This window comes from Otolemur garnettii, unplaced genomic scaffold (genome assembly GCF_000181295.1).
Source record: "Otolemur garnettii isolate 467f Iridium unplaced genomic scaffold, OtoGar3 scaffold00019, whole genome shotgun sequence".
Lineage (NCBI taxonomy): Eukaryota > Metazoa > Chordata > Mammalia > Primates > Galagidae > Otolemur > Otolemur garnettii.
In genome coordinates this window covers 16,257,578-16,282,392 of record NW_003852414.1, presented here as the reverse complement: position 1 = coordinate 16,282,392, position 24,815 = coordinate 16,257,578, and the positions used below count along the sequence as shown (strand labels likewise).

General features: G+C 43.3%; 1 protein-coding gene across 3 annotated transcripts in view; it reads right to left on the bottom strand.

The window, feature by feature from the left end:
* The window catches only part of RSU1 (Ras suppressor protein 1), a 269,357-nt gene that overhangs the window by 232,324 nt on the left and 12,218 nt on the right, over nt 1–24,815 (bottom strand). For 2 of the 3 annotated variants that reach the window (XM_023511371.1, XM_003786787.3), the window contains exon 3: nt 10,247–10,297. The exons of the other annotated variant lie outside the window; for it this stretch is intronic. In XM_023511371.1, the coding sequence (XP_023367139.1) occupies nt 10,247–10,297 (51 nt within the window). The remainder of the gene's footprint in view (nt 1–10,246; nt 10,298–24,815) is intronic. 3 annotated transcript variants of the gene reach the window in all.

Below are 24,815 nucleotides of genomic sequence, written 5' to 3'. Positions count from 1 at the left end.
TGATTAAATACCCTTCGTTTTCTGGCCAAAAACACAAGGTACATAACTATAAATTACTGTAAAAGTTTGAAATTTCAAAAGTACACTTGTGATAACCAGCTTCCCAGATTTTATGGAATTTCTCTTGTAAGAGTTATTAAAATATGAATTACAGTAGTGATAGGTTATTTAAAAACATGCCGTTTATGAAACAGTGAAGAAAATTCTCATTCGAAGGGTTCTACCTGTTCCTCAATGTCAAAATAAAAGAGCAAACGAAGAAGCCGCCCCAAGAAAAGCCAAATACTATCAGCTTTATAAACCACAATGGGACTGCTACTTTGGATTAGTCAACAAGCATTTACTGAGCACGCGTGCCCCAAAGTCCAGACTTATTATACTCCACCACGGGCCTCCTGAGGATTCTGCAGCTTAAGTAATTTTAGTAACTAAAAATATCCCCAACTTAACGCACTGCAGAACAGCATTCTCCCGTCAGCAAAGAGAATAATCAATTACACCCAAATTAGAGGAAAAACAGTACAAGCCGGTAATAAGGCACATTTTATATTATCAAGCCAAACACGCAAAAGTTTATGTCCCTGAGCTGTAAAAGTACGTGTGCACAACTGAACAAACCTCCTAAAGAAGCTGACAAGCGTGGATCGCTCCTCTGAGGACACGAAAACTAGTTAATGCCTGAACCTCATTCTGCCATCACAGAGAACACCAAGGAATAGTCCTCACCCTCTTCAGGGGAACTCACAAACTGGGAATTTTTGCAGGAATACCCCTTCTAAATGACACTGTGGTTCTGATGCACCACCCTGCTGGCCGAGTGACGCTGAACACCCCTTCTAAATGACACTGGTTCAGATGCACCACCCCGCTGGCCGAGTGACGCTGAACACCCCTTCCAAATGACACTGTGGTTCAGGTGCACCACCCCGCTGGCCGAGTGACGCTGAACACCCGTTCTACATGACACTGGTTCAGATGCACCACCCCGCTGGCCGAGTGACGCTGAACACCCCTTCTAAATGACACTGTGGTTCTGATGCACCACCCTGCTGGACGAGTGACGCGGAACACCCCTTCTAAATGACACTGGTTCAGATGCACCACCCCGCTGGCCGAGTGACGCTAAACACCCCTTCCAAATGACACTGTGGTTCAGATGCACCACCCCGCTGGATGAGTGACGCGGAACACCCCTTCCAAATGACACTGTGGTTCAGATGCACCACCCCGCTGGCCGAGTGACGCTGAACACCCCTTCTAAATGACACTGTGGTTCAGATGCACCACCCCAGTGGCCAAGTGATGCAGGAATAAAGAGATCTCGTTTGGGATCCAGGAGAGAGAAACAGTACTGAGTGCAAAGATGTGGCATTTGGAGGCCTGGAGCGAAACTGATTTCCAAAGAAGGTTAAGAAAAAGACAGAGGCTCCCGCAGGAAAAATGCCCAAGAAATTCCAGAGACACTAGAAAAAGTAAGAAGGAAAAGAAGAACATGGAAGAAACTTGGATCAATGGAGAAAGCAAGCTCGTGTGTCTGGGTGTGTCTGTATGTCTGTCTGTCTGTATTTATTTACTACACGTAACACACAATGTGGTAGGAATATGTACCTACGCTCCCGTCCCGATGATTAACACTGAGAGGCAGACAGTAAACAGTGAGAGTCAAAGCCTCTCTCTCTCTCTCTCTCTCTCTCACAGAGCCTGCCTTGCCAAGTCCTCCCGTCTTCGTTCACAGTTAAGAATCACTCCAGCAAGAGGCCACACTGAGTGGCTTCTTCTACCTACCTACCTATGTGTTAGATGCCGAGGAGCAGAGTTACAGCAAGCGGAGGGCAGGGAGAGGAGGGCAGGGGAGACGCCCAGGGTTAAGAAAGTCCAGCCAATCTACGCAGGAGCTTCGACAACATCTAACCATGACAACTATGCCTTTGACCTTGGGTACTCCCCCTGCTCTTCTTTTTTTCATTTAATATTTTATTTTATTTTTATTAAATCATAGCTGTGTACATTAATACAGTCATGGGGTACTGTGTGCCATTTTTATATACAATTTGAAAAATTTTCAACAAACCTCTGCTCTTCTGAAACAAGCAAGGATCCCGGGCCACAGACACTCCTCCTCCTAGGTCTCTACCTGCCTGGGGGCCCTGCCAGTGCACACTGAAGTCATTTGCAGAGGCAGCTGCGGAAGCGGCAAGTGCGGTCCCCTGGCAGGAATACAGAAAGCCCCGCCACCTACTTGCCCTCCTCACTTAGCCACCTCACCCGTTTCCTCCAAGTGATGCAGGGTAGAGAGGAGTTCAATAAATGTCATTCTTTTTCTCTTTCATCTCACCCTACAGTTTCTCTGTGTGTGGGGTGTTTGCGGCCCTTTATGTTCTAATGGACGGTGGAGTGCCTGGCACGTCACTGTCCCCAGCGTGGGCTCAGCTGGAGGGAAAGGAGGGCTTCACAGAGGAAAATGAGTGTGTGCCTTAACTTTCTGAAGGGTGGGCAAAACTCGGAGAGAGAGAGGGGCAGGAACTTCAGATTAAAAAAAACTAAGAAGAGTTGACTAGAACAAGAATGGAGAGGAAGGGTAACAACACCAAAGGAACAGCAAAAAATTAGACAAAAAGAGGCTCTCAGCTTGGAAAGGGGAGAAAATGAAGTCAAAGAGTTTGCTAACTGGAGGCCAAGTGCATCCGAGCAGTTAGGAGCTATTAGGCTGGCTGACAAAGAGACACAGAAATAGAAAGGGGAAAGGCATTCTCAAGGTTTTTACTGGTGTTAAAGTGTGTGTGTGCAGGTGCGTGCGTGTGTGTGTGTGTGTGTGTGTGTACAAATTCCATTCCAGACTGGGGCTACAAAACTACAAATTCTTATTTAGCAAAATGTAAATTTAAGAAAACAAGGTGTTGCTTATGAACATTTTTAAAAAGCCGTCAAGAATGAGCTCCACGCTGCATTAAAAATGATCTTTTAAAAGTTGTATACAAATGTTTATACAAGCTTTAGACAAATGTTTCCAAGAAACAGCCGCTCAAAGAAGCATCAGTGTATCCACAGCACAAACACGCCAGTGCTTCAATCTCTCCCCTACTCCAGGGTTTAAATCTGAGGGATGTGGACGAGCTCATCAGGATCTACAAGGCCACTTGATGTGTGGTCAAAACCTTCACTCTATTCTTTAAAAACCTCAGTGACTTTGACAAAGTTAACAAGAAATGCTCTAAAAGAATGCATGCACCCAAGTATTGCACCTCTTAGGATACTCACTCTACCCTCCCGCATACACTCACATGTGCACACACACGAGGTTGGACAATTAAGTCTGAGAAATCATTCTAGAAAAATTGCTACATACCTCGTTGCTGCATATCACTACAGTCACCTTTGAAGAACTCCCCTTGGCCATCTGGTAACCATAGTAATATTCAGAAAAGAAGTACGTGGCACTTTGTCTAGGATGAGTGCAAACTTCATTGTCAGACCTGGCACAACTGCTCTGGTGGCCATTCCAGACAAGAAGCTCTACATTGCTCTGAAGGTGGACTAGGTGCTGGCATGGTGCACAGCTTCCCCAGGGGAGCACCTCCAAGGTGACCTTGGTGATTGTCAGCAATGAGGCATGTCGCACTTTCTCTAGGATAAGTTCATGAACTTTACTGTCTGAACTTACGACACACAGACATTATCTAGAATAGTCAACTAAAAATCCATATATAATATCTTACTTTTAACTCAGTTCCATTTGACAGGCGTTCTAGTGTAAATGGCAAAAGAAACCCTTTTCAAGATCAGCCCCTCAATGTGCTAGTGATGACCTGGAAAGTGACAGGCTCACACCCTCTACCCGATTCACTCCACAGCCCACCACCATTCTGAAGTTCTCATGACTGAGTTCATTCCACTTAAATACTTTGTGGAAGAATGACCATACTGCACAGTAGCTCACCTCCTCTTAGCATGGAGAAGGACCCCAAGACAAGGATTCTAGAACAGGTATATTTTGGTTGGCAGAGCTGGCAATAAAGAGAATGGGAGGGCCACAGTCTATCATCCGATCTACCCAGAGGAAGGTCCTGTGTCTTTACCCACCAGCCTTGGGCTGAGCTGGACTCATTTCTGAGCCCTTAGACCAACGGACTCCCAGGGATGATCTCACATGCTCACTTACTAAAGCCTAAAATAACATACTCCCAACTGCCACCATTTTTCGTGGTAACCTAACTACGGGTACCATCAGATAGATATGGTTAAATTAATAGCTGTTGGACTAAAAAATACTATGTATATACTTTCTCAGCTCTAATCTCTCAATGATGGCACAGCAGCAAACTGATAAATGAGCACTAATTTAAAAAATAAGCTATTGATCAAAGCCTCTGTATTATAAATACATGTAGACGCTGTTAAAATGCAAACAGCAAGTTGTTTTGATATTGTCACAAGATAAATTCATGACACAGAGACGATTTATTTTGCATATTCCCCCCCTCGTAGTTTAATTTCATACAAGCCAGGCACAAGAACTTTTGCAGCAAGGATGACAAATAATGTATGAATGAGGGGATAAGTAGAGACTTAAGAACAGCAAGGGCTGGGAAGAACGGCCAAGGTCATTCTTATAATTGGGACAGTTAATTTTTCTCATTCATCCCAATAATCTATTTTGTCTGTAGAAAAGGCTTTCGATGTATTACACTTTTTAAAAGCTGCTTAATTTTCTTCATTATAATTTCATCCACATGTTTTGAGGATGCAGTATTTTCATGGGAAACATGCATCTTAATTCGCATGAGAAGACTTACAGCAGCTATCCTATTAATATACACATCTGTAGAAAATTTAAAAGTATGAACTTCTATGTTCTTAGGAGAAAAAATACTGAAATCACTAAAGAAAACAGCATTGCCTTGTTTGCTATAATTCCAAATTCCTATATAAGCTGTAGCTAATAGGAAATAGTTTGTATAAAAGTCCACATTTTGCCATAAAACTAGGTTTACTACCTGCCTAGCTATTTCCGATGCATTAACAGAGAAGATATGGTCACAGCTAAGACTTGAAACTGTGGGCAAAACTGCCCATACCTCCGGAAAAGGTCTTACATGGCCATTAAGAGTTCAAAGTATAAAACTGAACAATTACATTTAGAGACCCACACTTAGGAAAGGCTTACATCAATGGCTGACTGCCTGATACCTGCACAGGGCAAAGAGATAGCCTGGATGTTTCTTATACAGAATGGTGAGTACTTTATTCCCGACATGCATGCCTCACAAAAATATAAAATACTGTTATCCTATTTAAGGCACTTGTGATATTTGTATGTGGGTGTTGCTGTAGGAACACAATTATTTTAAAAGTTTAAGAAAAGCTTCAATTTAAAAATGTAATGCCCAAGGTCAGGCACGGAGGCTCACACCTATAATTCTAGCACTTTGGGAGGCTGCATTGCTTGAGCCCAGGAGTTTGAGGCCACGCTGAGCAAGAGTGAGAGCCCATTTCTATTAAAACTAAAAAAAAAAAAAAGAAAGAAAGAAAACTAGCTGGGTGTGGTGGCAGTTGGTAGCAGGCTCCTGTAGCCCCAGCTACTCAGAAGGTTGAGGCAGGAGGGTCGTTGAGCCCAGGAGTTTGAGGTGGCTATGAGCTAAGGTGATGCCATGGCTCTCCAGCCTAAGACAACAGAGCAAGATACTATCTCAAAGAAAAAAAATCATTCCTAGAGATTGTTTTATCACTGATGCAGAAATACTACATTTTATACTGTATAGTTTTCTTCCCTACACAACTGTATTCACTAATAAAAGAATCAGTACAAATATGCATAAAATCCATATTTTCGTGATTTTTACAGTGATCTCTGAATTAAAATTTGGCTATAAATATTTTAAATCTTCCACAGGTAAAAAAAAAAAAAATTATCACATATGCCAAATGTAAAATACTCTACAGAAAGCAGTCCAAGTCTTCCAAGTTAAATATATTGGAAGGAAAAAAAATGTTTCTAATTCAAGAAAGTAGCCACAATAAACACTAAAAATTGATATGTGAACCTGAATATTTTAATTGCAGGAGGAAAACAAAAAGAAAGTAATAGACCTCCTTCTATAAGGCCCTGTCTTAAACTGGGTAACAACTGTGCTATGTAAATAACAATAGCAACATGCCCCGTGGTGCACAGCTGAAAATCCTGCAAAAAATTTCCCTCTGACAACACAAAGTTGGTTTCTCATCTTTATACTCAGGATCGGAGGGGGGAAAAAAAATAGGTATCTCAACAGTGACCTCTAGTGGACAAGCCTTAAAATGGTTGTCTCTGAAAAAAATGCCCTTTTAAGAAAAACACTGACAAAGCTAACACCTCCCAAGCACCCTAAGACTCCAGAATCAGATTAAGGAGCAGATTGGCTTAAAGGCAGGGTAACTACAGAAGTAAGGGGCAGGAAGGGGAGGGCAAAGAGACAGGAAGACAGCCAATAGAGTGAGTGCTGCCTTCCCTTCCCAGAGTGGCGCTTCCAGCAGGCATTCCCTGGGTAGGGCATCTCAGAGGCTCTCATCGCCTAAAGAACCCACCAGTCAACCAGCATTAACTGTGCTCCTGTCACACGTGCAATATGCTTTGGGCACTTCTGTAGAAGCGGGACTCAAAATAAGTGTCAGACAAGGTCTCCAACCTCCAGCAACTTACAATGCAATTCACTGGATGAGCAAATCAGGCAATAATCTGGGGCTTTAAATACATAAAACTAACTTCAAGTGAAAGAGAACAGACCCTGCCCTGGCGTAGTGAGGGAAGGCTTTCTGGAAGAAGGCACACTCAGGGCACAGCACAGCCCACCAGGGTCACCGGGTGGAAGGAGGCACGGTGGTGGTCAGAACGCCAGTTTCCCCACCTGTGGCTCCTTTCTCTAAGGTACCGGAGTGCCTCACGCACCACACATCATTCCTTAACAGTGACATGGCTGGAAAGATGACATGGACGTCGATTTCATGGACACAAGGTCATGTATCTTTAGAGCGTTCATAGTCCAGTGTGTGTGAAATGAGCACACAGCCACAGATACTCGAGTCCCCACTCCGGTTAACCAGGAGGAAACCACATGGTCCCAATGCTCCCCCACTTTACGTGGGGACAGCGGTTTCCTCTCAGGCTTGCCCTGTCAGCCAGGCACCTCCTTAGAATGATTCATCAATTTATACCAGTTAATGGGGAGCCACTCTGTGCTCAGCCATGGGCATTCAGTAAGAGTGAGAGCCAGGGCTGCTTTCACAGAAGCTTATTGGTGTGCAGACGGAAGGAATGCAGAAGGAGAGAGGACAGAGGCAGTGCTGAGTGGATTTCAGAAAGTCCACTAGCAAGAGCGGAGAGGGGAAGAGGGTTCGGGGCAGTCAGGGGGCCTCCCGGAGAGGATGGAGCGGGCTGTGCAGGGGGGAGATGGGAGAGGAGCCAGGAGCAGGCCATGGACTCAGTCGGGGCCTGCATGAGGAAAGAAGATCAGTCTTGCAGCAACAACTGGGTGGAAAGCTGGCATGGCATGGATGGATTAGGTGGAAGGGGGTAGAGAGAGAGAGAGTGAACTTCTGTCAGGTGTGTGCAGCATTCCAGCCAGGTACGCAGGGAATATGGTGTTTCCAAAAGGCTCTTCACTCTGAAATTCTTCCCATTGGGCCAGAAAGAACATCTGTTCATACTCGCCCAATCACAGCAAAAAGGCAGAAGAAAAAGATTCCCTTGCTACTCATCCTCCAATCTCCTTAAAGACATTATGAATATACAAGATATCTAGGAAGGTTGCTGCAGACAGATTAACTCCCCCACTGATTTCACCAAAATCCCATCAACACTGCCCCAATCCCCCAGGTTTAAATTTAAATAGGTTCACTCTACTCGAGATGAACCTCTAACAGCAATTAACAGTGTTAGAATATTTTTCATTGAACGGCACTATAGAAGACTTTAGGCATTTCTGCTCACAAAATCTGAGGAGTTCTGGGATCACACAGTCCACCTTCAGCATCCCCTAGGCTGCCATTGTACTACCTCGAGTGCACCTGTCAAGTTCAAATCCACTAGCAAGAAATGGGAAGTCGACCTAGTACCACACTGTTCTGATGCTATCAGTGTCCTAAGTGGAGTTAGTGTCTCCAAATCAAGATCCCAGTTTGAGCAAACCAGTCACTCATCCCATGAGCACACAGGAGGAGATGTCAGAGAATGGTGTGATTGGCAAACTAAGAGAAAAACACAAATATTTTTGCAAGATCAGAGTAGTGCCGAGGGGTTTATTGTTTGAGTCCCGATGGTTTTAATGTGACGTTGTCAGCCAGTCCCTATTAAAAACAACAGAAAGAGAAAGACACTGATTACGATAAAAAGTGACAGGAGGGTGTGCTCAGCCACTTACATTTAATGCATATTTATATTTCCATCAAATGGACATATTTACTATAAACACTTGAAAAACCGTAGCAAAGTCATTCATTTAAATGCCAGAAAAATAGTAAAAGATGCTAATTTGACCTTCGTGTAACAGATTGGATGTCACTGACACTATTCACAACGGCTTGAAACAGAATTTACCGAGACGATTAATTAGAGTTTACTGGATTAGGTCAAAAGTGTCTCAAGTGGAGCGGGAGGGGAAAAAATAGGCAAAGAAAAAATACAAAGTTTGAATGCATTCGTGGCCAACCTCTTCAACAGACAACAGAATTTAACGCCCTACGTATGCCTCTCTAAATTAATCTAATATTATATGCCTGGAGAACAAAATTGATCTATCGATCTCTGAATTTCTATCTTTGTGAACATGCAGAAAAGAAATAAACTACACTATTTGAAAGATTTTTTTTTTTAAAGAACAGATCGATGACAGATATAATAGGAACAAAGACTGTTTGGCTTTTTGTGTAAATAGAAACCGGCTTGCTGTAACAGTGACCCACACCTAACCACGGTCAGCTAAGCAATTAAGATGTACTTTTATGAACTATGTGACATAAGGTACCAGAAATTTCTGCTCACAAAATCTTGGGGAATTTAGGGATCAGTGCGGCTCACCCTTCAAAACAAACCACTAATCCCCTCGGACCTGGGATTAGGGTCTCCATGGACCGCAGGACCGTTTGCTACAAGAACAATGGAGCTGGCAACCTATTACCTGTTACAACAACGATCACACACACGACTTGTGGTTGCCACTGCTTAAATGTGACAACTGTGCTCCTCAGCCTCTGCCTTACAAATATGCACTCTGGCTAAGAATGAACTAATCCGCCTGTTTCTTGCACATGAGGGGCCTTTGCTGCCACTCTTAATTCTCCATAATCAACAGCTCTGTGACACTGCCTCAAGCTCTATATAATGCACATACACACATCAATTCACGACACAAATCCCTCAACATGACATTCGGCTCAATTTCACCCGGGCTCGGACAGCCCCCTAACAAATTCTTGCCACATGATTAGAAAATCATTCAAGTCTGCAGGAAATATGGCAAGCACAAAGGAGTGACAGTCAATTAGGAATCAGAAAGACAGTGGGGCTCTGTCATTAAAATCTTTAAAGCCACAGCTCTAAGAATAAAACGGCCCATCTTTCACAAGAGATATTCTTATAAAAACAGACCATGACACTATTGATGCCCAAGAAAATTGTCATTGTTCTCTTTTTTGGGGGGTGGAGGGTGGGGAAGAGAGGAAACCAGACTCAAAAATTGAAAAATGCAAATGCAAAATACATTTGCATATGTATTTTGTATATAATTTGCATGATTTGTAAGTTGTATATAACGTACATAATTTTGTGTTTTTCCCTCTATCGGGCAGAAAGGAGAAAAGCATATTCAATGGTGAGCTTTCTCTTTTGAGGAGGAAATACACACGAACACAAAAAGCTCATTCTGATTTTTTCTTTATTAAGTTAAGTTCTCCTTACATAATACTAACCAATGACCGGGCAGCTGAGGTCACCACAGAATGTACCATCCCTGAATAGAACCATTTCCAGAGCAACGACGTCATTTTCTATCTTCAGTTTACCAAACACAGTATGACAGAACCTTCAAAGTATCACAAAGTACAAAACACGGAAGACAAAATGCTATCGTATTGTGGTGCCACCAAAATAAACTTCAGGTTTCCCCAAAGAACCATTTGTCATTATTTCCTCCAAAGGAAACAACAACAGAATCAGCAGGACTGTAATATACTACCCCAAAGTCAGAAACTTTAACCAATGAAAACTGTCACTTACTTGTTAGCTTGTTGTGGCTGAGGACCAGTTGTGTGATATGGGATAAAGAAACTAAAAGGAAAGAAAACAAAAAGTCACACAGTCAGTCAATGCACCCAGATTATACCCACGCTCCTAACAGGGTAAAAACCGCTGAATTATTTTCATGGGTTGAAGTGTTAGCGCTCACCCAAATAGAAGCTCAGATGTACAGAGCACTATCTGCTACATGTTAAACCAAATGAAGAAAAGTCACGTCATTAACAGTGCAATTAGCAGAGCAAGTTAGGGCTGATGAGATTAATGTCATGGGATCAAACATGACAAGGGCCGGTTAGCTTTGCTTGGGGGTCTGGTCTGCTTGCCTAATCTTGGCCATCCATCTCCATTTACAGGTGCCAGTAAGAGGAACCAGCCAAGAGTACAGAGAGACGCAAAGGCCTTCCCTACGTGCTAATTAAAAATAGATAGATAAGCAAGCTACATAGATAGATAAATAGATAAGCAAGCCACCTAGACAGATAGATAGATAAGCAAGCTGCCCCATCGATCGATTGATAGATAAGCAAGCCACCTAGATAGATAGATAGAGAGATAAGCAAGCTGCCCCATAGATAGATAGATAGACAGAGAGAGAGAGAGAGATAAGCAAGCCACCTAGATAGATAGATAGATAGACAGATAGACAGACAGACAGACAGACAGATAGATAAGCAAGCTGCCCCATCACAACAGAAACATCATGGAACAGAACATCGGGGCCTGTTACTTCATCTGTGTGCTTTATCCATCCAGAAATTCCTAGACACACTATGGGAGAATCAGAGCAAAGACCCTTCACAATGTTCTTGAAACATATTGTGGCTGACAGTTCAAAGCACTGGTCTGTAATGCAGATTCACCCTTCAGCTTCGCACATCATCACGGAGGCTTAATCTGTTCAACGAGGTTAGGTTGGCTTAAAGAGCGGTCCTTCCCGCCATAAAGAAAACACACACAGGAATATCCACAAAAGTGAGAGAGAGAGAAAGAGAAGGACAGAGAAAAGTGATGCGTCTTCCACTTCGGGTTCTAGAATTTACTGTATTGGTTGGTCGATATGGACTTAGATTTTTTTTTTTCCAGTATTCTTTCTAAAAGAACATTCTATTAATGTGGTAGAGGTTTTTTCCTTTAAAGGCACATAAAACAACAAAAACTTTTCTCAGGAAGGGTCCCAATGCTGGAGCCTAGGATGCTTTTAAGAAAATGAGTATTTGTCACTCCTGACCCCAAGTTTTGCATGTGAGTTTTAAAGCCCTCACAAAATTAACAGAAAAGTTCAACATACAACACAAAGATCTGCTTTCCCAGCCTGAACCAGTGAGATTGAGCTGCTGACCTGATGTCCATAAACTTCAGGGTATACTTCCCACAAACAAAAACACTCCCCTATATAATCACAGTGCAACCACCATCAAAATCAAAAAGTTAGCCTGGTACATGGTGACCATCTACTGCTGAGCCCCCATCCAAGTTTCACCAAACAGCCCTGTCATTTCTTTTATGAGAGACACAAGTAGCCATCAGGTCTGTCATCTCCTTTAGGCAACTGTGAAGGCTGCAGGCAAAGCTACTTTGTGTTACGTCCCTCTAGTGAACTTCTCAATCCTTGATTCCTGATTAGATCTTCGTTAGGCATCTTTGGTAGAATATTGCAGAAATGCACTGGGCTTTTTTCATTACATCCTATCCCATGGCACAAGGCTTTAATTTGTCCTGTCACTGAAGATCGTCCCTTTGATCACTTACATTTTCCATGCTTCTCCATTGCTGATCTATTCTTTTCCCCTTTGGAATTAGGAAGAATTCTAGGAGGAGAGGGAAGGGGACTTAGAACTATGCCAATCTCCTTTTCCCTACCAAACTCTGAATTTATTCACGTGTCAGAGGTCGCCACCAGGGCAATCTTACCCACTTGCCTCAATGTCTGGAGAAATTTTTCATTGTAACAACAGTGGTCAATAAAAAATTCTAAAATGTCATACGTGGTTCATGGGAGATTGGATGGATGACTGGATGATCACTGGATGGTTTGCTGGGCCTGTCAGGTGTGTCAGGATGTCCCCTGGCCCCCCAGTTCCCAGTGTCATGAATGAGTCCTAGTGTAGATCCAGCCAATGAAGAAGGGATCACAGATAACAAAGCAATCCCACAGTTCATTGCAGGAAAAAGAAAGAGGCTGCATGAAGTGAAGTGAAAGAGGAAGGTACACAAAGAGAAAATGCATTCCAGAGAGGAACAGGTCAGTCTCCAAAGTGGAAAAGACCCTGAAGTCTCCGCACACGCACCTTTTCCGTGTTCACTAGCTTGCCCTGCCTTTCTCTGGGCAGGAGAGGTTGTTGTTTCCCACCTTTGGGGTGATTACGTAACAGGTTACCTAACGGTTTTCCTTTCCACACATACATCTTCCCCAAAATCCTTCAGAAAAGCTCCACCCATGCTATGCTAATTAGATGGTAATGAGCTCCAAGCCAATTAAAGATTACTAGGAACTCCTCGTGCCTGTTCCCACCAGGAACAAGTCCCACCTGCAATTGGTTCCTAGCTACAGTTCAGTTCCACTGTCTGCCCTTAGCCACTTCCTCACCACCTGCTTACCCTCTACCACACCTAACAGACAGAGGTGAAGAATGCGGTTAAATTTCTACAGTGCACAAGACGATCCAACTCACAACAGAACTATCCAATCCAAAACACCAAGTGGGTTGCCATTGAGAGATGGTGATTATTTATTTATAATTCTGTGGCTTTGTGGTTTCCTATCTTAGCCAATGGGTCATAATATATACTTATTATTGACACTGATGCTCAAATTATCCCAGGCTTGGCCAGTGGGAGTCCATCCAAGCTGGCCTGTAAGTCCTTTTGACACATCCCCTTGTTCTCTGAACACTTCTGGGCTTTCAGACACGAGATATTCAGGCTCATTTTATATATCCCCGGAGTGAGCCATTTCTCCCAAGAGTTCTGGTTCCTTTTTGTGGCAAATGGTATTTACAAGCCTAAATCTGGGCCCCAGATGGTCTCACTGCTGTTGGAGGGTCAGTCCTCTCGGCCTCTCAGAAGACAGAGACAGGGAGTACACAGACACACATAGACAGATAGACACACTCTCTTTTGTGATGTCAATATTGATTTCACTATCTATTTGTATTATTAAAAACCGTAAGTTCACCCCAATATATGCAATTCCAATACATCACAGGGCTCATTCTAGTTTTCTCTCTTTCCATATCTGTCATTCTTACCTCTAGTAGTGGGAACTCCAGTGTCCCTTGCCTTTAGCCTATGTGCTTATTTGATCAATACCCCTATACATAACTGCATAAAATAGTTACCTTAAAACGAGCCTAGGACGGCTCTATGCTTATCACAGGGACACCTGCAAGTCTGGTACTGACTCTTAGTCAAGCTAAGGAGGAGAGAGTGTAGATCAATGCCTTACACCTGGCCACAAGGCCTGTGCTGGCTACATGACCAGCATACATAAGTCACCACTGGCCATTTCTGACCAGGCTCTCCTGAAACCAACATCCCTCACACAGCTGATGAGTTACAACCTGGAGACAAAGTGAGTCCTGTGCAACTAAGGAGTGACCCTGGGGACTGCGACACTGAGCCTCTCAGGCTGGCTATGCTTCCCTCTGCTTGCTTTCTCCTGCGGAACCTCATCCTGTGCCTTCGTAAGCCCTAAAGGGAAAGGTGCTGTGAGATCTCATGAGTCCTTTCCAGGATCCAACACTGGCTTCACTGCAGTAACAAAGATCCCGGCCACACCTTCCTCCTCCTCTCTGTACTCTGACACTGACTCTACACCAGCTGCCCTCCTACCCCTGTCTGGGCTCTGACATGCACATGAGTACGCTCCTCACCAATCAGGTTCCCATACTCCACCCCCGGCCAACACCCCCTGAACACTTCTCTTTTTCTGTACCATTTCATGGGTTTGGGAACAAATTATCAGGCAAGGGGAAAGAAAGGGTCAAGGAGAAGGAAAGGAGCATCTTTGTGGCTTTAAAAAATATATCACAATGGTGGTGGCTTCCTATGTGAAGTCTAAGATCTTACATGCTGTAGAAATCACGCTTTTATTTTTAAGAGTTAAGATTTTCTAGTCTATTGAATAAAGGAATCTTCTCTAAGATACACAGTCTGATGTTAAAATAAAAAAAAAAACTCAAAAAAAATCTCTCATACCAAACAAGATGAAATAAATTCATAGGTATATCAGCTAAGACTATGCTCAGCTTCATGGGAGAGCAGACCACTGATGAAAAGGGCTACACAAAACAGGAGTCTCCCTCTGACTTACATAGGCAATCTAGGAGCTCCTGGTATCTTGTGGTTAAAATACACCCTGTGCATGGCTCATACCCTGCTAAGGACTGAATGTTTATGCCCTTGAAAAATTCATAGCTTGATGTTCTAATTTCCAATGTGATGGGATTAGAAGGTAGGGCCTTTGGGAGGTGACACAGTTATGAGCAGCAGCCCTCATATATGAGATTACTCTCCTTGTAAGAGGAGATGGGAGAGAGATGAGCTCTTTTTTCATCACATGATGATACAGCAAGAAGGTTAATTCCACAAATCAGGAAGAAAGCTCTCACCAGACACCAAATCTGCTGATACCTTATCTTGCCCTTTCCAGCTTTCAGAACTATAAGGAATAAATTCCTGTTGGTTAAACCACATTTTTGGCATTTTTGTTATAAGCAGCCTGATGTGACTGAGACATACCTCATGGTCCAAGATCACTGCCTGAACCCAGCCATCATGTCTTCATTCCTCTCAAAAAGAAGAAAAGGAAAAAGAAGCCTTCCTTTTTCAGGAATCTTCCCAGAAGCTGACCATGGTATTTCCTCTTATCAACAATGAATCAAAATCTAGTAATATGGTGATGCCTGGCTACAGAGTGGCTTCCACAGGCCACCTACAAAATTAGAGTTTTGATTAGCAAGAAAGATAGGTAAGCTAGAAACTGGCAGACCATCCATCTGAAAGTCACCAAAATCAAAAGATAACAGATGACCCCCTCCATGTCCCCTGAATTAATTTCTCCTAAAACACCACAAGTAACTAATTAATTTGTTCTTCTCAAAGAAAAGCAAAGCTCAGAAGCCAAAGTTCACGATGACAGGATTTAATTAGGGAAAACTAAAGCTTTTTTTTCTTAATACGCCTTTAAAGGTTTTTAAATTGTTTCCTATCTGGTCAAGTCGAGATTTTTAAGAACTTCATTTTTAATTTGTAATAAAAGTTTTGAACTTGATGCTTTAAAAAAAAAAGTCAACAAACCGCAGGCAGTTGTTACTAAAGGCCTTAAATAATTTTAAAAATTTAGGGAAAACTAGTTCTTTTTGATGATTTCATTGTTTCCTTTCAAGAAACGCTTACTCAGCTGGAGAGAAAGTAACAGAATTCACACTTTTTTTCCTTTTTAATAGAGAAGAGAAGTTCAAGTCGTTGCTTCATCTGATCGCACCCCCAGAAAGTATTTTTCTTTCTCGCTATTGTTACAGGTCCACATACTAAAGTAGGTAAGAGGGAGAAGAATGAGAGCAGAAAAGAAAAAAGTTAATAAAAGATCTTTGAGAAAAAAATATTTAGGGCAATAAAGGACTCCAGGTTGTGTCTGCAGGGAGGGTAGTTAAGTTAGACAAAAATCGAGAGACACCCACAAAGCCCAGGACACGCCAAGACCAAGTGGTGACAGGCGTTATTTATCCAACCAGCCACTCCCTTCCACTCAGGAAGGGTGAGTTCATTGTGAGTCTTGTATGGAAACTGCACTGTTAAAAGAGCAGGGAGAAAAGGTCTACCAAAATAGAATGGACTATTTAGGAGTACAAAAGCCACCCCAGTGAAACACGCCAGGGAAAATGGAAGCAGGCTGCACCACTGACCAGCTCCTGCTGCCCTGCTGACCCTAATCACAACACTGGTAAATCTCGCTGGGTTAATCACATCCTCTAATGGTCCCGCTACCCATAAACTGTTAAGTCTGAGCTTCACGGAGCACTGAGAACAAACTGTTGTTTAAATTCCTAAAGCAATGTTCAACCAGGCTTTGCCCAGGCACTTCCAGAGTAGAATACATTTCAAAATTCAATTCAATAACTAAGAAAATGTACTGACGTGCACTGTTAAACGTCAGAGAGCCTTGGCTGATATTCTGTCTCCGTCCTCTTTAGGAATGCTATTTGGATGAACACTGGATCGGGACAAAATGAACAGGAGGAAGCAAAATCGTTAGAGGGGAAATGTTTGTGGGACAAGCAGGGGTAGGGGAGGGAATGGGCACGGCACCAAAGATTTATGATTATTTATTCTCTAGTCAGGAACGGAATCAGTAGGAAAATGCTCAGAAAGGAATCAATGAGCTCAATAATTTCAGAAGAAAGATGATCAAGGACTCCTTCGGCCACTTATTGACTAGATATCAACTGATCAATAATTTCAGAAGAAAGATGATCAAGGACTCCTTCGGCCACTTATTGACTAGATATCAACTGATCATGCTCCATGTGCCAATAATCTCTACCTTGGAGATTCTTCTAGAAGTAGCATCAACCACACATCACCCAGGACAGATGGAAACGGGCATTAAGGAATCACACTCAGGCTTATCTAAGCACAGAGATAAAACAGGGCTGCAAGGAGGCAGTCAGTATTTCAGTGGAGTAAATTCAGAAAAAAAAAAATCAAAGAACCAAAAACTCCTAGAAAAAGAGCTAAGTATTTCTAGACAACTCACAGGAGGAAGCACATATTATCTATTTAAAATAGGTTCAGTTTTTTTCCCCTTGTGCTTTGGCAAGAAGTAGATAATATGAAAAAGGAGAAATAACTGAGACAGGATCAGATGACATCAGATGATGCAACAGACGTGTTTTCAAGATAACCCAACATATCAAGAAGATGAGGCACCCAGTTCTTGTCTCCATAGTTTCTGGTGTGGCAGTTTCGGAAGTAGATTATTCCTTAGGTAGCACTTTAGAGATGGCCTTTATACCTGAGGACTGGGGGGAAACCAGGCGAGGATGAGACAAGGAGAAGGAGATTTGAAAACACACAAAAGAGATAGGGAACCTGAAATGTTTTGGAATCCCACCGCAGGTTAGAATCAACCAGCTTTAGGTTCTACACAAAAGGTTCCATAATGTTGGTCACAAAAAATGAGACTGCAACCTAGTTTCAGACTGTACATTCCAAAGAGAAACCACTGGAAAGGCATTGATATCACCTGTGACAGCTCTTATAGCTGCACGCGTAATACACGGGAAGCACCACCATGTCCTCCTGGAATATTCAAAGAGGAACACCTTGTTTTCCACTGCCAGGGGAACCCCTTATACTCTACAGAACTGTACACTTTACATTGTGAGCAGCCCCCTGGAGCTGTGCATAGAGGTTAACCCATGTTAACTCAAATCCCCCCAAAGTTCTGAACCAGGAAGAATTCATTGGAACTTAATATGCGGTGTGGTCCAAATGGGTTTTCCATTTTGGATCCCTGGTGGACTGGGACCAGTGACAGCCTTAAATAACCTTCCTTACAGAGACTCCACAGGAATGTGGGAACCAGCCAGATGTCAGCACCAGGAAGCAATGCTGACCAATTTGAGTTTTGTATCTCCATGATGCGTGATTAAAATGCCTGGCCGTGTCGCATGGCTGAAGTTATTTCACCCTTGGTAGTAAGATACAGATTCAGAAGTACTTAAGTATGCAGACTCTGACAATACATTAAAATAAAGACAGATAATAAAATGTTTGATACCAACAAATAATATAAATATAATATTCATCAACACACCCGGAATCGTAAAGACATTTCTTTTGAATTTTGTTCATAATTTAAAACTTTAAAAATACCACTGCAGGAAGAAAGCTTCTTTCTCTCAAAACAAGTTACTATTCATGGCTAGAAACTCTTTACCGTAAGTTTTCAAAATAATTGGTCACTGCACTAAATTCATTGAATTCTCTTTACAGATATGGAGGCTATCAGTGACTATCAGAGCCTCTTCCTTCTACAAGGAAGAGCAGAGAATTCTCACATACTGAGAAACTCCTATGAGCTGGTCACTAACTGGGGGCTCTGAGTCCACTAGGACAGAAAGGATAAAGATCAAACGTGTCGTGTTACTAAAAATGGGGACTCACATGATTCCTGACCCCACACGTCACTGTACAGTGTTTCCTTCACAAAAAGCATACGAGGAAAAATCCTATTTCCAAGATGCCTCAGAGAGTTAAAGAGAAAAATATAGTAATCAACTTAAGATATGCGGTCATTAATACCCCTTTGGGTTTAAACAGGATGGTATTAACAAAACTCAGTGGGTTCCACCTACATCTCGAGGGACTGCACGTACTTGGTGGGAGTGGGATGGAACAAGTGGGAGACAGTCGCTGCCCTCCATGAGCTTGCTCCGTACTAAGAAGGGCAGGACAGAAGACAGTAGGGTACAATACAGAATGGGATGGTGACTGATGTCAACTGGACTGGGCTAGGGGTGCACAGGACAGAAGACGGTAGGGTACAATGCAGAAAGCGATGGTGACTGATGTCAACTGGACTGGGCTAGGGGGTGCCCAGGACAGAAGACGCTAGGGTACAATGCAGAATGTGATAGTGATTGATGTGTCAACTGGACTGGGCTATGGGGTGCCCAAGACAGAAGACGCTAGGGTACAATACAGAATGCTATGGTGACTGATGTCAACTGGACTGGGCTAGGGGGTGCCCAGGACAGAAGACACTAGGGTACAATACAGAATGCTATGGTGACTGATGTCAACTGGACTGGGCTGGGGGGTACCCAGGACAGAAGACACTAGGGTACAATACAGAATGCGATAGTTACTGATGTGTCAACTGGACTGGGCTACGGGGTACCCAGGACAGAAGACACTAGGGTACAATACAGAATGCGATGGTTACTGATGTGTCAACTGGACTGGGCTACGGGGTACCCAGGACAGAAGACGCTAGGGTACAATACAGAATGCAATGGTGACTGATGTCAACTGGACTGGGCTGGGGGGTACCCAGGACAGAAGACACTAGGGTACAATACAGAATGCGATGGTGACTGATGTGTCACCTAGACTGGGCTGGGGTGCCCAGATAGCTGGGAAGTATTATGGATAGGTCTGGATGAGAGTGAGGGTGTTTCCAGAAGAAAATAGTATGGGAATCAAGAGCCTGATCAAAGATGATCTGCCCTCCTCAGCATGAGCAGGGATCAAAAGGCCAAAGGGCAAATTCTTAAACATCCATCTTTTCCTGCCTGTGGACATCAGAGCTCTTGGCTCATGGGCCTTCACATTCTGGGACGTGGTGTCACCAATCCCTTCTCTGATTCTCAAGCCTTTGGCTTTGAACTAAATAAGACCATCAACTTTTCCAGTTCTCCAGATGGTAGATCATGGGCTTGCTCAGCTTCCATAATCACATGATCCAATTCCCATAATAAATGTCCTTTTATATACATCTATATATAGTCTATTGGTTCTGTTTCTGTGGAGAACCCTGACTAATATGCAGGATATTTGTGCCATGAGGAAGGTAAGCTGGTCTGAAACTCCCACTAAACGCCTGAGAGTTTTTATAGTAAAATCTTCAGGGAACAGAGTCGATTTTATGGTATCTCTACCCACCTATCTTTTTCTTTTTGTAAAAATTATTTTGCTTGTTCATACTGACTAATTCTTCTAACATAATCTATTCTATTTGTGTGACATAAAATGTATGTTATGTTAGGAAATCAGAGAGTGCAGGAGCCCTCGAAATCAAAGAACTCAAGCTTCTCATTTAACAGATAAGAAGACTGCGGCCCAGAGTGATAAAGTCACTTTTCCAAGGTTCCATAGGCCACCGGAATCAAAAACCTATAACTAAGGTTTCTAGATTCTAAACCTTGAGTTTATTCTTTCCAAATTGGGAAAGTAACATTCATACCTTAGTGGAGTGCTCCTGATAAGTAGCGAGCAATTCCTACCTTAATAAAAACAGTCTAAATCTGAATGGAAAATTCTCCCCCATACTCCATAAAATAGGACAGTTACATAAAGTGACTGCAAGTACAGCAAAGGATACATCGTCCCCAGCAGAGTGGGGACCACATTGTAATCCTGTGAGATCCTGAGAAAAATCACTGGATCTTTCCGGAACATGAATTCCTCATCTTTAAAATGAAAGCCTGAAGTATACTATCTGATGCTATGAAACCAAGAAAGAAACAGGAACTGATATTAACAGGATACCTGCTACATCACTGAGCCAAGTGGACGCTTTCTAACTGCCAGTGAAACAGTAACAGTAGCTAATGGATATAAAGTGCTTCAAATGTGGCTGGCACAGTGCCAAGAACCTTCTCCACTCCCCCTGTTCTTCACAGTAATAACCCTGTAAGGCACTGCTAGTACCTTCTGTCTCCCTCCCAGTTTTAGAAGGAGAAAGTGAGGCCTGAGACGTTCAGTGACTTGCCCCAGAGCTAGTAAGCAGAGAGAACCCTCTAAAACTGTTTCCAAACAAAAAGCTGACTGGTTCTGACACTGTTTTACTGCAAAAGCAAATATGCACAGGTGACAACCACCACATGCCAACTCCATGTGTTGCCTGGTGTCCCCAAGACAAAAAGCAGTTGCAGTCCGCAGGTTCCAGCGAGGACACAGGCAGCATACACCCAACAGTAGGGCGTATCCCCAACCTCAGGAAACCTGCAGAAAAAAGCCACCTGGGCAGGGCATGGGCCTGATGCCAGACATTCCCCTTCATTTTCTCAGCTCGGCTCTCTGCTTCTCCACAACCTCCCACCACACTTCTCACCTGAGCCCAGCCCCATACGTCCTGCTCATGGCACTGTCCTTTCAAAGCGGGAGGACCTATAATCTGAGACCTGTCAGCTGTACAAGAGTCACACGGTTCTCCAAGCTCCAAGGGCTGATAGTCATTCAATAGTCACTAAGTATTTGAGGACCTCTGTGTGTCACTTGTTCTTACCACAGCCAAGACAGGATGGGGTCTTCTAAGGAGTTCACCCTTATTTTTACTTAACCGTGGCTCTCGGCTACCCTTCCTGCATGCCATCCCTTACCCTGTCCTCCAACTGCCGCCATCTCCAATCTGTGACTTATCATCTGGGATGACACTGTCAACTGCTCCCTAAGTCAAACTTGGGTGTGCTTCTTCTGAGCAGCCCCGAGGCCTCCCTAGACCTCCTCTGAGGACGACACCTCATCCCACACGCACACTCTGGTCTGCTTCACTTGCCTTTTCACCCCAACACACACGGACTCAGCCAAAAAACAGGCCAATGAGGACATCCACACACCCCGTCTCCTCTTCTGTCCTTCCCCCAGAGGTCCATCAGACTTTTTACTACCCCCCCCCTCCAATCTCCCACCCATCAGAGCTCCCACAATAACAGCTTCAAAACAGACTATGTCTGCTTTCGGAGGCTGAGGTGGGAGAATTGCTTGAGGCCATGACTTCAAGATCAGCCTGGGCAATATAGCAAGACTCTATCGCTACAAAAAAGTGTAAACATTAGCCAGGTGTGGTGTGCACACCTGTAGTCCCAGCAGGCGCATAACTTGAGCCCAGGAATTCAAAGTTGCAGCAAACTATGATGATGCCAATACTCCAGCCTGGACAATACAGCAAGACCCTATCTAAAAAAAGAGAGAGAGAGAGAGAGAGACTGTCTCAGCTTAATATACATAAAGTCTCCTTATTATGGATCATAACAATTATTTTTTGTACTCAATCTGCACCTGAAACTACATATACTACACATGATCCTTTATGTGAGAAGAAGCCTATTTTTCCTGTTATATCAAGGAGGAAAATGAGTCACAAAGATGCTAAGTAAACAGCGAAATAAAGACCATGATTCCAAAGCCCAGGCTTTGAACCACTACATAACACACTCTCCGAATTGTCAACCCTAGAAGAAACTCACACAGGATTCCCATGACAATGTCAGCCTTTCTCTTTCTATATGTGTACAGGGAGCCTATGACTCTAACCAAACAGAAAGAGAAGTGAGAGAATTTCACGGCATGTCCCTTGTTCCTGTCTCACACTGTAAGTTTTAGCAGGATGCTGGTCTACCCTAACAACCTCCCCAACCCAGGCAAGAAGCAGCTCCTCGCCCAGAGCTTTCGGAGGGAATGTGGTCTGGACAGCACCTTGACTTGGGATTTTGGGCCTCCAGAAGCAAAAGTTTCTGACATCTTAAGCCACCAATTTTCTGATAACTTGTTAGAGCACCATAAGAAACTAACTAGACTTCAAAGCAAAACAAATCTCAGCATCTAGGAAAAAAGAACAAATTGCTTACGTAGAAAAATTAGAGTCATCATCAGACTTTTGAACAGCAATGCTTTACTGCCTCACAAAAACAGAAAAACACATTTATAATGCTCCAGAAAAGGAACATGCCAATCTCTATATTCAGTAAAACTGACTTTCAAGTACAAAAGGCACCCACTGTTTTCTACTGTCAATATGCAAGAACTCACCGCTAAGGTTTATCTCACAAGGGTACAAGTGAATTTTTCTAAAAGTAGAATATAAACGTCCGAACACAATAACTAAGAAAATGACATGAAGGCTATGTTAACCAGTTGGATGAAAATATTTCAAATTGTATATGAAAGCACCACACTGTACCCCATGATTGCATTAATGTACACAGCTATGATTTAATGAAAAAAACATATGCAAGAACTCTGGGGATATTTACTCTCTTGAGGTTTCCTGAGGAATCTTCAAGAGTAGGAGCTTGAGACCATCAAAATACCGAGGCACTGAACTTAGCCTGGTAATGAGCAGGAACTCAGCCTGCACGCTGGGCTCTCTCCCCAAGGAAACTCAAATCAAGTAACACAGGACACTCCAAACGGAGGACCTTCACTCTCCACTACCTTAATACGCTAAGCCCTCCAAGGGCTGGCCACCAGCACCGAGCAAGCAGATGGGATAATACCCTAAGTGGCACAAAGGAAGGAAGGAGAAGAATCAAGATCCTGACCTGGGACAGAGACGCCGGCCGACGCTGACCGGGGACAGAGATGCCGGCCGACGCTGACCGGGGACAGAGATGCCGGCCAACGCTGACCGGGGACAGAGATGCCGGCCGATGCTGACCTGACCGGGGACAGAGACGCCGGCCGACGCTGACCGGGGAGACAGATGCCAGCTGATGGGGAGGAGTGACAGTCATCTTGGAGGATGAAGGGAAAGGAAAACACTGTTTTCCTCCTTTAACCCACATTTTGGTGGCTTCTCATACTTGTAACTTGTCCATCGACTCTAAACAATCTCCAGGTCATTGCTGACAGTGAAACCCTTTAGAAAACCTCAGAACAGCCACACTGTGCCTCAGAGCAGGACGTGGGGGGAGCACGTGATGGGGTGTTGTAGCTCAGGCTCCTAGCACCCAGGCTGGAAGACACAGGTGTCTGTAGTAGGAACGGAAGCCCAGTGACCAGCTCCTACATCTGCTAGACTGCAGAGCGAGCGTGAGTGCTGGGAGCACCGTGACAACACGGCAGCCTGTTTTAGGAAGTGAGAATCCCCACATAAAAATAGACAGAGTATCTGGATAGCAATAAAAAAAAAAAAAAAATCCAAGGATGCAATTTACAACAGAACTAGGTGAGAAAGTGTCCCCACAAAAACTCCAAAATCCAAGTGAGTGGGGACAAGCTGCAAATAGCCACAAGACTGACATGGTATCCCATCTTCATGGTGAAAGCAGAGAGAACAGAGAACCCCCCAAAAGAGCCAACCAAACTCACTAGAAGCCCAGTGGAAGAATTTAAAAAGAGCAGCTGAAATTAGGAAGAGTTTGTCCGTGGCCAGCAGGGAGGTCTGATGCATCAGGACAAGTCCAGACCCTGTGACCTGGAAAGTGACCACCGAGGTTCCCTTCCAGAACAGGGCCAGGAATCAAAACATTTCCCCTACTAAAAGGGACCAAGGGTAGAGAAGGTCTACATAAAAGTGGAGAGAAGGGCTGAGCAGGTCACCCGAAAGCAAGCCACTATATTTTGAAAATTACCCCAAAACACCAGAAAATAGAGCTCTGTAGAAGCTGGAAAAGCTATCCAGGACCAAGCCTCTCTCTGAAAGTTTAAGAAAATATTATAAAGATGAGCAAGATAAACATAATAAAGTCACTGATAACAAAAGTTTATCAAGGAAATGCCAGAAAATAGATCAAAACTGTTATTGACTATTTAAAAAGAGAAAAAGATTAAGAAAAAAACACAACATAAAATCCTACAAATCAGAATTTGAAAAACTCAGAAATAAAAGGACAAAACCCAACAAAAAAAGCAGACATAAAAAATTATTTCAGAAACGAAAACTAAACTCAAAGACACACACGAGCAAATAAACACTTAATATGTCTTGTGAGAAACAGAAATTAAAGTACAACTTCTTTAAAAACAAAACAAAACTAAGATATAGAAAGGATCTCAGAAAAGGTGACAAAGATGAACAACAGGTGAAATGATCAAAATA